This window comes from Entelurus aequoreus, linkage group LG19 (assembly GCF_033978785.1).
Source record: "Entelurus aequoreus isolate RoL-2023_Sb linkage group LG19, RoL_Eaeq_v1.1, whole genome shotgun sequence".
NCBI lineage: Eukaryota > Metazoa > Chordata > Actinopteri > Syngnathiformes > Syngnathidae > Entelurus > Entelurus aequoreus.
In genome coordinates, this window is record NC_084749.1 from 6,340,808 (window position 1) to 6,357,437 (window position 16,630).

Sequence of the window (16,630 nt, forward strand, 5' to 3'; positions counted from 1 at the left end):
TCAAATAAAATAAGATAAATAAATTAAAAACATTTTCTTGAATAAAAAAGAATGTAAAACAATATAAAAACAGTTACATAGAAACTAGTAATTAATGAAAATTTGTCAAATTAACCTTTAAAGGTTAGTATTATTCGTGGAGCAGCAGCACGCACAATCATGTGTGCTTACGGACTGTATCCCTTGCAGACTGTATTGATATATATTGATATATAATGTAGGAAGCAGAATATTAATAACAGAAAGAAACAACCCTTTTGTGTGAATGAGTGTAAATGGGGGAGGGAGGTTTTTTGGGTTGGTGCACTAATTGTAAGTGTATCTTGTGTTTTTTATGTGGATTTAATAAAAAATAAAAATAAAAATGATACTGATAATAAAAAACCGATACCGATAATTTCCGATATTACATTTTAACGCATTTATCGGCCGATAATATCGGCAGACCGATATTATCGGACATCTGTAATAAAAATAATATTACAAAAATTTATACAATTCTAAAAAAATTATGAAATCTAAAAAATAAAAAAATAAAAATTTGATAATTACAAATAATTGTATATAATTTTTATAGATTTTTTTTAATTATAAAAAAAAAGATAGATAAAGATGGACAGAGATAGAAGAAAGAGTGGACAGATAGATACACTGTTAGACCCATACATGGATGGACAGATACAAAAATGGATAGATACATAAACGGACTGATACATAAATGGACCGACTCACAGATGGACCGATACATAGATGGACAGATACATAGATGGATAGATACATAATTGTAAGTGTATCTTGTGTTTTTTATGTGGATTTAATAAAAAAAAATTAAAAAAAGAAGAAAAAAAAGATACTGATAATAAAAAAACCGATACGGATAATTTCCGATATTACATTTTAACACATTCATCGGCCGATAATATCGGCAGACCGATATTATCGGACATCTCTAAAAAATATATATGTATATAGAGACATACTGTAATAACTTGAAATAAATAATGAAGATTAAAAACTAAATAGAAACAAAAAATACAAAAATTAACTAAAAGCTTACCTTTAATATATTTGCATAGTATGTATATATTATTAATGTTGTAAATACACTTCTTTATATATCTATAAATGGTGGTCCTAAAGAGGGAGGCATTTTTCCCAGGTCAGAAATACAAGAGTGTGTGTGTGTTTGCTTCAACATGGTGGTGTCCCTCAGGTGAAAGAGGAGCTGCTGGTGGAGGCGCTGACCAAGAGGAAAACGGTGACGGTCAACGACAAGCTGATCCTGCCCTACAGCCACTCGGAGGTAGGCGTGTGCTCCCTCAGCGTATATTTGTGCCGGACACGCTGTACTCTTCCCCTCCCGCCAGGCCATCACAGCGCGGGACTCCATGGCCAAGTCTCTGTACAGCGCCTTGTTCGACTGGATCGTGCTGCGCATCAACCACGCGCTGCTCAACAAGCGAGACATGGAGGAGTCGGTCCCGGTGAGACGTACACGGGCGTGGAAAAAAAAAGGCAGCCTTCTCACGTCTCATCTTCCCCCGCAGCGTTTGTCCATCGGAGTCCTGGATATTTTCGGCTTTGAGGACTTCCAGACCAACAGCTTTGAGCAGTTTTGCATCAACTATGCAAATGAGCAGCTGCAGTATTACTTCAATCACCACATTTTCAACCTGGAGCAGGTGACACCCCCCCACACGCTCACAAACCTCCTACAGATGTAGTGTTTGACAGATGCATGTCAGTCTTAAAGGCCTACTGAAAGCCACTACTAGCGACCACGCAGTCTGATAGTTTATATATCAATGATGAAATCTTAACATTATAACACATGCCAATACGGCCGGGTTAACTTATAAAGTGACATTTTAAATTTGCCGCTAAACTTCCGGTTCGAAACGCCTCTGAGGATGACGTATGCGTGTGACGTAGACCGGCGAACACGGGTATGCCTTCCACATTGAAGCCGATACGAAAAAGCTCTGTTTTCATTTCATAATTCCACAGTATTCTGGACATCTGTGTTCGTGAATCTGTTTCAATCATGTTCATTGCATTATGGAGAAGGAAGCCGAGCAAGCAAAGAAGAAAGTTGTCGGTGCGAAATGGACGTATTTTTCGAACGTAGTCAGCCACAACAGTACACAGCCGGCGCTTCTTTGTTTACATTCCCGAAAGATGCAGTCAAGATGGAAGAACTCGGATAACAGAGACTCTAACCAGGAGGACTTTTGATTTGGATACACAGACGCCTGTAGAGAACTGGGACAACACAGACTCTTACCAGGATTACTTTGATTTGGATGACAAAGACGCAGACGTGCTACTGTGAGTATGCAGCTTTGCCTTTTTTTTGCGTATGTACGTAACTTTTTTAAAATATATAAGCTTTATGAACCTTGGGTTAGGTGAACGGTGTTTTGGGCTGAGTGATTGTGTGTGTTGATCATGTGTTTGAATTGTATTGGCGTGTTCTATGGAGCTAGGAGCTAGCAGAGGAGCTAGGAGCTAGCATAACACGTACCGTACCGTACGTGCGCGTCACGTACGTAACTTTTTAAAAATATATAAGCTTTATGAACCTTGGGTTAGGTGAACGGTCTTTTGGGCTGAGTGATTGTGTGTGTTGATCAGGTGTTTGAATTGTATTGGCGTGTTCTATGGAGCTAGGAGCTAGCAGAGGAGCTAGGAGCTAGCATAACAAACACGCAGGTGTTATTATGCAGGATTAATTTGTGGCATATTAAATATAAGCCTGGTTGTGTTGTGGCTAATAGAGTATATATATGTCTTGTGTTTATTTACTGTTGTAGTCATTCCCAGCTGAATATCAGGTACCGTGAGTATGCAGCCTTGGCTGCTAAACATTCGATAACTTGACCGTATGTGCGCGTCACGTACGTAACTTTTTAAAAATATATAAGCTTTATGAACCTTGGGTTAGGTAAACGGTCTTTTGGGCTGAGTGATTGTGTGTGTTGATCAGGTGTTTGAATTGTATTGGCGTGTTCTATGGAGCTAGGAGCTAGCAGAGGAGCTAGGAGCTAGCATAACAAACACGCAGGTGTTTTTATGCAGGATTAATTTGTGGCATATTAAATATAAGCCTGGTTGTGTTGTGGCTAATAGAGTATATATATGTCTTGTGTTTATTTACTGTTGTAGTCATTCCCAGCTGAATATCAGGTCACCCCCGGCTCTCACAGCATCTTCCCTATCTGAATAGCTTCAACTCCCCACTAGTCCTTCACTTGCACTTTACTCATCCACAAATCTTTCATCCTCGCTCAAATTAATGGGGAAATTGTCGCTTTCTCGGTCCGAATCTCTCTCACTTCATGCGGCCATCATTGTAAACAATAGGGAACTTTGCGTATATGTTCAACTGACTACGTCACGCTACTTCCGGTAGGTGCAAGCCTTTTTTTTATCAGATACCAAAAGTTGCAATCTTTATCGTCGTTGTTCTATACTAAATCCTTTCAGCAAAAATATGGCAACATCGCGAAATGATCAAGTATGACACATAGAATAGATCTGCTATCCCCGTTTAAATAAAAAAAATTCATTTCAGTAGGCCTTTAAAGTTCAAGTTCAAGTAGCAATGGTAGTCACACACACACTAGCTGTGGCGAAATTATCCTCTGCATTTGACTCATCACCCTTGATCACCCCCTGGGAGGTGAGGGGAGCAGTGAGCAGCAGCGGTGGCCGAGCCCGGTAGTAATTTTTGGTTTTTCCTTTCTCAAAATATCCGTTTTTCACGTCATTTCCCAGGCATTATACAATATTACAGTTAAAGTACCAATGATAGTCACACACACACACACTAGGTGTGGCAAAGTCTCTGCATTTGACCCATCACCCCGTGGGAGGTGAGGGGAGCAGTGAGCAGCAGCGGTGGCCCCGCCCGGGAATCATTTTTTGGTTTTACCCTTTCTCAAAATATCCGTTTTTCACGTCATTTCCCAGGCATTATACAATATTACAGTTAAAGTACCAATGATAGTCACAAATTACTCTCTACGTTTGACCCATCCCCTTGTTCCACCCTCTGGGAGGTGAGGGGAGCAGTGAGCAGCAGCGGTGGCCGCGCCCGAGAATCATTTTCAATTTTCCCTTTCTCAAAATACCAGTTTTTCACGTCATTTCCCAGGCATTATACAATATTAAAGTTAAAGTACCAATGATAGTCACACACACTCTATGTGTGGCGAAATTATTTTCTGCATTTGACCCATCACCCCCTGGGAGGTGAGGGGAGCAGTGAGCAGCAGTGGTGGCCTCGCCCGGGAATCATTTTTTGGTTTTCCCTTCCTCAAAATATCCGTTTTTCACGTCATTTCCCAGGCATTATACAATATTACAGTTAAAGTACCAATGATAGTCACAAATTACTCTCTACGTTTGACCCATCCCCTTGTTCCACCCCCTGGGAGGTGAGGGGAGCAGTGAGCAGCAGCGGTGGCCGCGCCCGGGAATCATTTTTGGTTTTTCCCTTTCTCAAAATAACAGTTTTTCACGTCATTTCCCAGGCATTATACAATATTAAAGTTAAAGTACCAATGATAGTCACACACACTCTATGTGTGGCGAAATTATTCTCTGCATTTGACCCATCACCCCCTGGGAGGTGAGGGGAGTAGTAAGCAGCAGCGGTGGCCGCGCCCGGGAATCATTTTTTGGTTTTACCTTTCTCAAAATGTCCGTTTTTCACGTCATTTCCCAGGCATTATACAATATTAAAGTTAAAGTACCAATGATAGTCACAAATTACTCTCTACGTTTGACCCATCCTCTTGTTCCACCCTCTGGGAAGTGAGGGGAGCAGTGAGCAGCAGCGGTGGCCGCGCCCGAGAATCATTTTCAATTTTCCCTTTCTCAAAATACCAGTTTTTCACGTCATTTCCCAGGCATTATACAATATTAAAGTTAAAGTACCAATGATAGTCACACACACTCTATGTGTGGCGAAATTATTTTCTGCATTTGACCCATCACCCCCTGGGAGGTGAGGGGAGCAGTGAGCAGCAGTGGTGGCCTCGCCCGGGAATCATTTTTTGGTTTTCCCTTCCTCAAAATATCCGTTTTTCACGTCATTTCCCAGGCATTATACAATATTACAGTTAAAGTACCAATGATAGTCACAAATTACTCTCTACGTTTGACCCATCCCCTTGTTCCACCCCCTGGGAGGTGAGGGGAGCAGTGAGCAGCAGCGGTGGCCGCGCCCGGGAATCATTTTTGGTTTTTCCCTTTCTCAAAATAACAGTTTTTCACGTCATTTCCCAGGCATTATACAATATTAAAGTTAAAGTACCAATGATAGTCACACACACTCTATGTGTGGCGAAATTATTCTCTGCATTTGACCCATCACCCCCTGGGAGGTGAGGGGAGTAGTAAGCAGCAGCGGTGGCCGCGCCCGGGAATCATTTTTTGGTTTTACCTTTCTCAAAATGTCCGTTTTTCACGTCATTTCCCAGGCATTATACAATATTAAAGTTAAAGTACCAATGATAGTCACAAATTACTCTCTACGTTTGACCCATCCTCTTGTTCCACCCTCTGGGAAGTGAGGGGAGCAGTGAGCAGCAGCGGTGGCCGCGCCCGAGAATCATTTTCAATTTTCCCTTTCTCAAAATACCAGTTTTTCACATAATTTCCCAGGCATTATACAATATTAAAGTTAAAGTACCAATGATAGTCACACACACACACACTAGGTGTGGCAAAGTCTCTGCATTTGACCCATCACCCCGTGGGAGGTGAGGGGAGCAGTGAGCAGCAGCGGTGGCCCCGCCCAGGAATCATTTTTTGGTTTTACCTTTCTCAAAATATCAGTTTTTCACGTCATTTCCCAGGCATTATACAATATTAAAGTTAAAGTACCAATGATAGTCACACACACACACACACTAGGTGTGGCGAAATTATTCTCTGCGTTTGACCCATCACCCTTGTTCCACCCCCTGGGAGGTGAGCGGAGCAGTGAGCAGCAGCGGTGGCCGCGCCCGAGAATCATTTTTTGGTGATTTAACCCCCAATTCCAAGGTTACAACTGAGACTCTCATTAGCGTCATTTTCCAAGCATTTTTTAAAATCATATTTAAAATCGTTAAAAAAATAGTTTTTCCCAAAAAACGTGTTTTCTTGTTGATTGTGAACAACGGGCAAAATTCCTTAAAAAAAAGAAAAAAAAGTGCAGTTCCCCTTGAACCTTTTTGACCTGGGAGCTCATTTCCACTCAAAAATGAACACAAATTAGTAATCTTACTAGAGATAAATGCGTTAAAATGTAATATCGGAAATTATCGGTATCGGTTTTTTATTATCAGTATGGTTTTTTTTTGTTGTTGTTTTTTTTTGTTTGTTTTTTTAATTAAATCAACATAAAAAACACAAGATACACTTACAATTAGTGCACCAACCCAAAAAACCTCCCTCCCCCATTTCTTTCTGTTATCAATATTCTGCTTCCTACATTATATATCAATATATATCAATACAGTCTGCAAGGGATACAGTCCGTAAGCACACATGATTGTGCGTGCTGCTGCTCCACTAATAGTACTAACCTTTAACACTTCATTTGACTCATTTTCATTCATTACTAGTTTCTATGTAACTGTTTTTATATTGTTTTACTTTCTTTTTTATTCAAGAAAATGTTTTTAATTTAGTTATCTTATTTTATTATTTTTTTAAAAAGTACCTTATCTTCACCATACCTGGTTGTCCAAATTAGGCATAATAATGTGTTAATTCCACGACTGTATATATCGGTTGATATCGGTATCGGTAATTAAAGAGTTGGACAATATCGGCATATCGGATATCGGCAAAAAGCCATTATCGGACATCCCTAGTAAAATCGTTAAAAAAATAGTTTTCCCCAAAAAACGTGTTTTCTTGTTGATTGTGAACAACGGGCAAAATTCCTTAAAAAAAAAAAAAAGAAAAAAAAGTGCAGTTCCTCTTGAACCTTTTTGACCTGGGAGCTCAACTTTTCCACTCAAAAATCAACACGGAATTAGTAATCTTACTCTTGATTTTAATCGTGTTCGATAATTATTTTTAACCTACTTAAAGTTTGGCAGGATCAATTATATGAAAGCATGTGTTAATCACAAAGATTATTATCGAGGCTTAGGTCAGGCTGATTACAAAAATAAATACTAGGGATGTCCGATAATATCGGCCTGCCGATATTATCGGCCGATAATTGCGTTAAAATGTAATGTCGGAAATTATCGGTATCGGTTTTCTTATTATTTGTATCGTTTTTTGTTTTTTTTATTAAATCCACATAAAAAACACAAGATACACTTACAATTAGTGCACCAACCCAAAAAAACTCTCTCCCCCCATTTCTTTCTGTTATTAATATTCTGCTTCCTACATTATATATCAATATATATCAATACAGTCTGCAAGGGATACAGTCCGTAAGCACACATGATTGTGCGTGCTGCTGCTCCACTAATAGTACTAACCTTTAACAGTTAATTTTACTCATTTTCATTCATTACTAGTTTCTATGTAACGGTTTTTATATTGTTTTACTTTCTTTTTTATTCAAGAAAATGTTTTTAATTTAGTTATCTTATTTTACACATTTTTTTAAAAAGTACCTTATCTTCACCATACCTGGTTGTCCAAATTAGGCATAATAATGTGTTAATTCCACGACTGCATATATCGGTTGATATCGGTATCGGTAATTAAAGAGTTGGACAATATCGGAATATCGGATATCGGCAAAAAGCCATTATCGGACATCCCTAATAAATACTAATCAAATATTCTGCAAAAAGAGGGTTGTCGAGGGTTAATAAAAATAAAATAAATTGGGCCCTGGGGCCACACTTTGGACACCCCTGTGGTATCTCTACTAAGCACCCGAGTAACAGTGGATGTTTTTTTGAGCTGTGTGAGAAATGTCAAGTCCTGGTGTTGAAAGGGAGCGTCCTAAAGAAGGTGAATGCTGCGTTGTGCAGGAGGAGTACCAAGCGGAGGGCATCACCTGGCACAACATCGACTACACGGACAACGTGGGCTGCATCCACCTCACCAGCAAGAAGCCCACCGGCCTCCTCTACCTGCTGGACGAGGAGAGCAAGTAAGAAGCTCCTCTTTTAGACGCCCCGAGTCCAGACCCTCAATCCTGTCCCGCTTGTCCAGCTTCCCCCACGCCACCGACGAGACCCTGCTGGCCAAATTCAAGCAGCAGCATCAGGGCAACAAGTACTTTGTGTCCACGCCCGTCATGGAGCCCGCCTTCGTCATCCGCCACTTTGCCGGGAAAGTCAAGTACCAGATCAAGGTATGGCGGGGGGAAGGGGGGGTGTGGGGGGTCGTTAACGCACGGCCATGTTAACTTTACCCTCCGCAGGATTTCCGAGAGAAGAACACCGATCACATGCGTCCGGACATTGTGGCGTTGTTGCGGAGCAGCGACCGGGCGTACGTGCGCCAGCTCATCGGCATGGACCCCGTGGCCATGTTCCGCTGGGGCATCCTGCGCGCCACCATCAGGGGCATGGCTGCCTTCAACGAGGCCGGGCGCTCCTGGGCCGCCAAGACCTCAGGTAGGTCATCGGAAGTGCTGCTTTCAAAGATCCTCCACACGACAGGAGCGCTCTGCTGGTTTTTTATGTACCCGTCACAAAAACGCTACTCAAAGATCCTCTATTAACAGTACCTCCTTCCAAAAAGTTGGTCAAAGATCCTCTAAATGACAAGTGCACTTAGCTGGTTTTAGGCACTGACTGCAAATAAGCTACTCAAAGATCCTCTATTAACAGTACCTCCTTCCAAAAAGTTGGTCAAAGATCCTCCATACGACAGGAGCGCTCTGCTGGTTTTTTATGTACCGTCACAAAAACGCTACTCAAAGATCCTCTATTAACAGTACCTACTTCCAAAAAGTTGGTCAAAGATCCTCCATACGACAGGAGCGCTCTGCTGGATTTTTATGTACCGTCACAAAAACCCTACTCAAAGATCCTCTATTAACAGTACCTCCTTCCAAAACGTTGGTCAAAGATCCTCCATACGACAGGAGCGCTCTGCTGGGTTTTTTATGTACCCATCACAAAAACGCTACTCAAAGATCCTCTATTAACAGTACCTACTTCCAAATAGTTGGTCTAAGATCCTCCATACGACAGGAGCGCTCTGCTGGTTTTTTTATGTACCCGTCACAAAAAACGCTACTCAAAGATCCTCTATTAACAGTACCTACTTTCAAAAAGTTGGCTAAAGATCCTCCATACGACAGGAGCGCTCTGCTGGTTTTTTATGTACCGTCACAAAAACGCTACTCAAAGATCCTCTATTAACAGTACCTCCTTCCAAAACGCTGGTCAAAGATCCTCTATATGACAAGTGCACTTAGTTGTTTTTAGGCACTGACTGCAAATAAGCTAGTCAAAGATCCTCTATTAACAGTACCTACTTCCAAAAAGTTGGTCAAAGATCCTCCACACGACAGGAGTGCTCTGCTGGTTTTTTATGTACCCATCACAAAAACGCTACTCAAAGATCCTCTATTAACAGTACCTACTTCCAAAACGTTGGTCAAAGATCCTCTACATGACAAGCGCACTTAGCTGTTTTAAGGTACTGACTGCAAATAAGCTAGTCAAAGATCCTCTATTAACAGCAGCTTATTTGAACACACACTCTCTCCTGACCTCAGTGCTTGTTGTGTGTTGTTGTGTAGGAGTTGTGCGTCCCGTCTCCAGGACGCCCCTGGGAGAGCTTCAGCGTGCCAACGCTCCCGTGGAGAGGATGTACAAGTAAGAGCGGCAAACTAAATATGCTCTCCTGTCACCTTGGATCTGCTTTTCTTTCTTCCTTTGGGGGACAGCCAAGTAACTCCAGGGTTTTGGTGACTCTCTCTTTTTGCTCATTTTTCACACAACCTGATATATGAAGAGGGACACTTTCACAAACACTCCCCGCTAGGGATGGGCACCCACTTCGCTACTTTTACAGGCACCCACCCGATTCCGCCGGTACTACCGGGTCTTGATACCTTTGTTGCACCTTACGTCTGGTCGCAGAGCCGTCACGTTTCATAGGCACCAACCTAAATCGGGTGCCGAGTCACGTAAAATCAAAGGGTGTAATATTTGTTGCAAGTGGCGTCGCATCCGGTTGCAGAGTCGACACGTCCGGTTGCAGAGTCGACACGTCCGGTTGCAGAGTCGACGCGTCCGGTTGCAGAGTCGACGCGTCCGGTTGCAGAGTCGACGCGTCCGGTTGCAGAGTCGACGCGTCCGGTTGCAGAGTCGACGCGTCCGGTTGCAGAGTCGTCGCGTCCGTTTGCAGAGTCGTGGCGTCCGGTTGCAGAGTCGTGGCGTCCGGTTGCAGAGTCGTGGCGTCCGGTTGCAGAGTCGTGGCGTCCGGTTGCAGAGTCGACGCGTCCGGTTGCAGAGTCGTCGCGTCCGGTTGCAGAGTCGTGGCGTCCGGTTGCAGAGTCGTGGCGTCCGGTTGCAGAGTCGTGGCGTCCGGTTGCAGAGTTGTGGCGTCCGGTTGCAGAGTCGTGGCGTCCGGTTGCAGAGTCGTGGCGTCCGGTTGCAGAGTCGTGGCGTCAGGTTGCAGAGTCGTGGCGTCCGGTTGCAGAGTCGTGGCGTCCGGTTGCAGAGTCGTGGCGTCCGGTTGCAGAGTCGTGGCGTCCGTTTGCAGAGTCGTCGCGTCCGTTTGCAGAGTCGTGGCGTCCGGTTGCAGAGTCGTGGCGTCCGGTTGCAGAGTCGTGGCGTCCGGTTGCAGAGTCGTGGCGTCCGGTTGCAGAGTCGTGGCGTCCGGTTGCAGAGTCGTGGCGTCCGGTTGCAGAGTCGTGGCGTCCGGTTGCAGAGTCGTGGCGTCCGGTTGCAGAGTCGTGGCGTCCGGTTGCAGAGTCGTGGCGTCCGGTTGCAGAGTCGTGGCGTCCGGTTGCAGAGTCGTGGCGTCCGGTTGCAGAGTCGTCGCGTCCGGTTGCAGAGTCGTCGCGTCCGGTTGCAGAGTCGTCGCGTCCGGTTGCAGAGTCGTCGCGTCCGGTTGCAGAGTCGACGCGTCCGGTTGCAGAGTCGACGCGTCCGGTTGCAGAGTCGACGCGTCCGGTTGCAGAGTCGACGCGTCCGGTTGCAGAGTCGACGCGTCCGTTTGCAGAGTCGTCGCGTCCGGTTGCAGAGTCGTCGCGTCCGGTTGCAGAGTCGACGCGTCCCGGTTGCAGAGTCGACGCGTCCCGGTTGCAGAGTCGACGCGTCCCGGTTGCAGAGTCGACGCGTCCGGTTGCAGAGTCGACGCGTCCGGTTGCAGAGTCGACGCGTCCGGTTGCAGAGTCGACGCGTCCGGTTGCAGAGTCGACGCGTCCGGTTGCAGAGTCGTCGCGTCCGGTTGCAGAGTCGACGCGTCCGGTTGCAGAGTCGACGCGTCCGGTTGCAGAGTCGTCGCGTCCGGTTGCAGAGTCGTCGCGTCCGGTTGCAGAGTCGTCGAGTCCGGTTGCAGAGTCGTCGCGTCCGGTTGCAGAGTCGTCGAGTCCGGTTGCAGAGTCGTCGCTTCCGGTCCGGTTGCAGAGTCGTCGCGTCCGGTCCGGTTGCAGAGTCGTCTCGTCCGGTTGCAGAGTCGTCGCGTCCGGTTGCAGAGCCGTCGCGTCCGGTTGCAGAGTCATCAAGTACGGTTGCAGAGTCGTCACGTTTCATAGGCACCAACCTAAATCGGGTGTCGAGTCACGTAAAATAAAAGGGTGTAATAAATGTTGCTCGTGGCGTCGCGTCCGGTTGCAGAGCCGTCGAGTCCGGTTGCAAAGCCGTCATGTTTCATAGGCACCAACCTAAATCGGGTATCGAGTCACATATAATCAAACTGTGCCATATCTTGATACATTTGTTGCACGTCACGTCCGGTTACAGAGTCGTCGCGTCCGATTGCAGAGCCGTGGATTCCGGTTGCAGAGCCGTCGAGTCCGGTTGCAGAGCCGTCGCGTCCGGTTGCAGAGCCGTCAAGTACGGTTGCAGAGTCGTCACGTTTCATAGGCACCAACCTAAATCGGGTGTCGAGTCACGTAAAATAAAAGGGTTTAATAATTGTTGCTTGTGGCGTCGCGTCCGGTTGCAAAGCCGTCAAGTCCGATTGCAGAGCCGTCAAGTCCGGTTGCAGAGCCGTCAAGTCCGGTTGCAGAGTCATCAAGTCCGGTTGCAGAGTCATCAAGTACGGTTGCAGAGTCGTCACGTTTCATAGGCACCAACCTAAATCGGGTGTCGAGTCACGTAAAATAAAAGGGTGTAATAATTGTTGCTCGTGGCGTCGCGTCCGGTTGCAGAGCCGTCGAGTCCGGTTGCAAAGCCGTCATGTTTCATAGGCACCAACCTAAATCAGGTATCGAGTCACGTAAAATCAAACTGTGCCATATCTTGATACATTTGTTGCACGTCACGTCCGGTTACAGAGTCGTCGCGTCCGATTGCAGAGCCGTGGAGTCCGGATGCAGAGCCGTCGCGTCCGGTTGCAGAGCCGTCAAGTACGGTTGCAGAGTCGTCACGTTTCATAGGCACCAACCTAAATCGGGTGTCGAGTCACGTAAAATAAAAGGGTGTAATAATTGTTGCTCGTGGCGTCCGGTTGCAGAGCCGTCAAGTCCGATTGCAGAGCCGTCAAGTCCGGTTGCAGAGCCGTCAAGTCCGGTTGCAGAGCCGTGAAGTCCGGTTGCAGAGCCGTGAAGTCCGGTTGCAGAGCCGTCAAGTCCGGTTGCAGAGCCGTCAAGTCCGGTTGTAAAGCCGTCATGTTTCATAGGCACCAACCTAAATCGGGTATCAAGTCACGTAAAATCAAACTGTGCCATATCTTGATACATTTGTTGCACGTCACGTCCGGTTGCTGACTCGACACGACCGGTTGCAGAGCCGACACGTTTCATAGGCACCAACCTAAATCGGGTATCGAGTCACGTAAAATTAAAGGGTGTAATATTTGTTGTACGTGTTGTCGCGTGGGGTTGCAGAGTTGTCGCGTTCGGTTGCAGAGTTGACACAACCGGTCGCAGAGCCGTCACCTTTCATAGGCACCAACCTAAATCGGGTGTTGAGTCACGTAAAATCAAACTGTGCCATATCTTGATCCATTTGTTGCACGTCACGTCCGGTTGAAGAGTCGACACGACCGGTTGCTGACTTGACCCGTCCGGTCGCAATGATGTCACGTATCATAGGCACCAACCTAAATCTGGTATCGAGTCACGTAAAATCAAAGGGTGTAATATTTGTTGCACGTGGCGTTGCGTCCGGTTGTAAGAGTCGACACGTCCGGTTGTAAGAGTCGACACGTCCGGTTGTAAGAGTCGACACGTCCGGTTGTAAGAGTCGACACGTCCGGTTGTAAGAGTCGACACGTCCGGTTGTAAGAGTCGACACGTCCGGTCGTAAGAGTCGACACGTCCGGTCGTAAGAGTCGACACGTCCGGTCGTAAAAGTCGACACGGTGTAAGAGTCGACACGTCCGGTTGTAAGAGTCGACACGTCCGGTTGTTAGAGTCGACACGTCCGGTTGTTAGAGTCGACACGTCCGGTCGTAAGAGTCGGCACGTCCGGTCGTAAAAGTCGGCACGTCCGGTCGTAAGAGTCGACACGTCCGGTCGTAAGAGTCGACACGTGCGGTCGTAAGAGTCGACACGTCCGGTCGTAAGAGTCGACACGTCCGGTCGTAAGAGTCGGCACGTCCGGTCGTAAGAGTCGGCACGTCCGGTCGTAAGAGTCGACACGTCCGGTCGTAAGAGTCGACACGTCCGGTCGTTAGAGTCGACACGTCCGGTCGTAAGAGTCGACACGTCCGGTCGTTAGAGTCGACACGTCCGGTCGTTAGAGTCGACACGTCCGGTTGTTAGAGTCGACACGTCCGGTTGTTAGAGTCGACACGTCCGGTTGTTAGAGTCGACACGTCCGGTTGTTAGATTCAACACGTCCGGTTGTAAGAGTCGACACGTCCGGTTGTTAGAGTCGACACGTCCGGTTGTTAGCGTCGACACGTCCGGTCGTACGAGTCGACACGTCCGGTCGTAAGAGTCGACACGTCCGGTCGTAAGAGTTGACACGTCCGGTCGTAAGAGTCGACACGTTTAATAGGCACCGACCTAAATCGGGTATCAAGTCACGTAAAATCAAACTGTGCCATACCTTTGTTGCACGTCACGTGCAGTTGTCTTCAATTGAACTGCTTTTACCTTGCATTTACCTTCTTTTACCTGGTATTTACCCATACTTTACCTTTCATATCCCTTTTATGTACCTTTAGTCACCTCCTTGTACCTTATTTACTTTTTCCATTTTTACCTTATTTTACCTTTTCTTTTACCATCTATACTTTGTATTTACCTTATTTTACCTCATATTTACCCTCCTTTACCTTCCATTTACCTTCTTTCACTTGATATGTACTTTTTTTTTACCTTACATTTACCTTTTATTTACCTTCTTTTTACCTGGTAATTACCCGTACTTCACATTCCATTTACCTTCTTGTACCTTATTTACTTTTTACATTTTTACCTTCTATTGACCTTCTTTTACCTTTTGTTTTACTGTCCCTAGTATGTACCTTCTGTTACCTTATATTTACTTTCTATTGACCTTTTTTTTTTACCTTCTTTTACCTGCTTGAACCTTATTTACCTTTTAAATAATTTACTTTCTTTTACCTTCCATTTACCTTTCAATTATTTTCTATTCCCCTTGTATACCTTCAATTTAACTGCTTTTACCTTAAATGTACCTTATTCTACATTCTATTCACCTTCTTTTACCTTTTATTTACCTTCTATTCACCTTATTTTACCTTCTTACCTTCCATGTACTTTCTTTTACCTTATCTTACCTGTCATTTAACCTTTCTATTCACCTTCTTTTACCTTTATATTTATTTTATTTGACCTTTTTTATCATAATTAGCTCATTTTTAAATGTCACATAAAAAATTGCATTATCAAACACTAAAAATGTGTTAACACACACAAAATAATGGAAAATTTGATACCTTTCTATCGGTTCCCAGGTACGGGGAATTGGTACCGTATCGGTTCAAATGTGTACGGTCCCCATCTCTAGTCCCCACTCAACACGGTGGTGACCACTGTGTGTGCGTGTGTGTGTGTGCGTGTGTGTGTGCGCGTGTGCGTGTGCGTGTGTGTGTGTGTGTGTGTGTGCGTGTGTGTGTGTGTGTGTGTGTGCGTGCGTGTGTGTGTGTGTGCGTGTGTGTGTGTGTGTGTGTGTGTGTGTGTGTGTGTGTGTGTGTGTGTGTGTGTGTGTGTGTGTGTGTGTGTGTGTGTGTGTGTGTGTGTGTGTGTGTGTGTGTGTGTGTGTGTGTGTGTGTGTGTGTGTTTCTCTGCTACATTCCACAGACGAGTCTCTATGCTCGATTTCTACTTTGATCACTCAGAGGAGCGCCCTCTAGAGGCCTTTGAAGACATCTTTGCTAGCTATGAGAGTAAAAAGTAAGTGCAGAGTGGCCAGCAGGACTTGGAGGCATGCAGCTGGGCAGGCAGGAACCAAGGACGTCATTTGTACGGTGGCTGACATGGACAAAAAACGCGCAGCAATGTCCAAACACTAAAATAGCGATATTGATATCAATCTGATATCGGCTCGCTTGTCAGATCAGGGAAATTAAATCTGCGTCTATTTCTGCAAAGCCAGTTACCATCTAAATGTTCTCTGATAAACTCACACTTTCTTCTATTTTAGTTGTTTACAAAAGGCAAACATGCTAAGCTACTAAGAGCTAGCAGCTACACAACAGCTAAGCACACAATAGCACTCAAGCTAGACATACGTAATACGGTCTTGTCAAATAGTAGTGGGGGGTGGCGCACATTTCTCATCCCATTACAAGCGTTCCAACATCCACACACTCCCCTCACCTTAGACAATCTAACTACCATTTTCCAGGTTCAAAATAATTCCAGGAATTTCCAGAATTTTCCAAAGACCTATTTTCACCTCTTCCCGGAAAGTTTTCACAGTCCACATTTTTGACCTTCAAAACACAATCATCTAGGATTAGTATCAATATTTTTTGAAATTCACGGTTTTACCCAATTTCACAAATTTCCAGGAAATTCCCATTCAAATGAATGGACATATTCAAAGTTGTACAATGCCCTAAATTCTCAAAATGTTGTGCCATTTTTTAATTTTTCAACCATCCACCCACACTACTTCCCATATATCGGACGCAAAACATGTTTTCCCTTTTCCAAAATTCCCGGTTTTTCATGTAATTTCCCGGAATGTTCTCCCCATTGACAATGAATGGGCATTACACGATCTACTGCATAGCCCACATTAGAAGCGTTCCAACATCCACACACTCCCCTCACCTTAAACAATCTAACTACCATTTTCCAAGTTCAAAATAATTACAGGAATTTTCTGAAATTCCCGGTTTTCCCCAAATTCACAAATTTCCAGGAAATTCCCATTCAAATGAATGGACATATTCAAAGTTGTACAATGCCCTAAATTCTCAAAATGTTGCACCATTTTTTAACTTTTCAACCATCCACCCACACTACTTCCCGTATATCGGAGGCAAAACATGTTTTCCCTCTTCCAAAATTCCCGGTTTTCATGTAATTTCCCGGAATGTTCTCCCT

General features: G+C 45.0%; 1 protein-coding gene across 8 annotated transcripts in view; it reads left to right on the top strand.

Moving 5' to 3' along the window:
* The window catches only part of si:zfos-588f8.1, a 207,002-nt gene that overhangs the window by 125,246 nt on the left and 65,126 nt on the right, over nt 1–16,630 (top strand). For 6 of the 8 annotated variants that reach the window (XM_062027755.1, XM_062027759.1, XM_062027754.1 and 3 more), the window contains 8 exons: nt 1,214–1,303; nt 1,368–1,484; nt 1,548–1,682; nt 8,001–8,122; nt 8,185–8,326; nt 8,396–8,591; nt 9,728–9,803; nt 15,377–15,469. In XM_062027755.1, the coding sequence (XP_061883739.1) occupies nt 1,214–1,303; nt 1,368–1,484; nt 1,548–1,682; nt 8,001–8,122; nt 8,185–8,326; nt 8,396–8,591; nt 9,728–9,803; nt 15,377–15,469 (971 nt within the window). The remainder of the gene's footprint in view (nt 1–1,213; nt 1,304–1,367; nt 1,485–1,547; nt 1,683–8,000; nt 8,123–8,184; nt 8,327–8,395; nt 8,592–9,727; nt 9,804–15,376; nt 15,470–16,630) is intronic. The other 2 variants (XM_062027756.1, XM_062027758.1) reach the window with 1 other exon arrangement.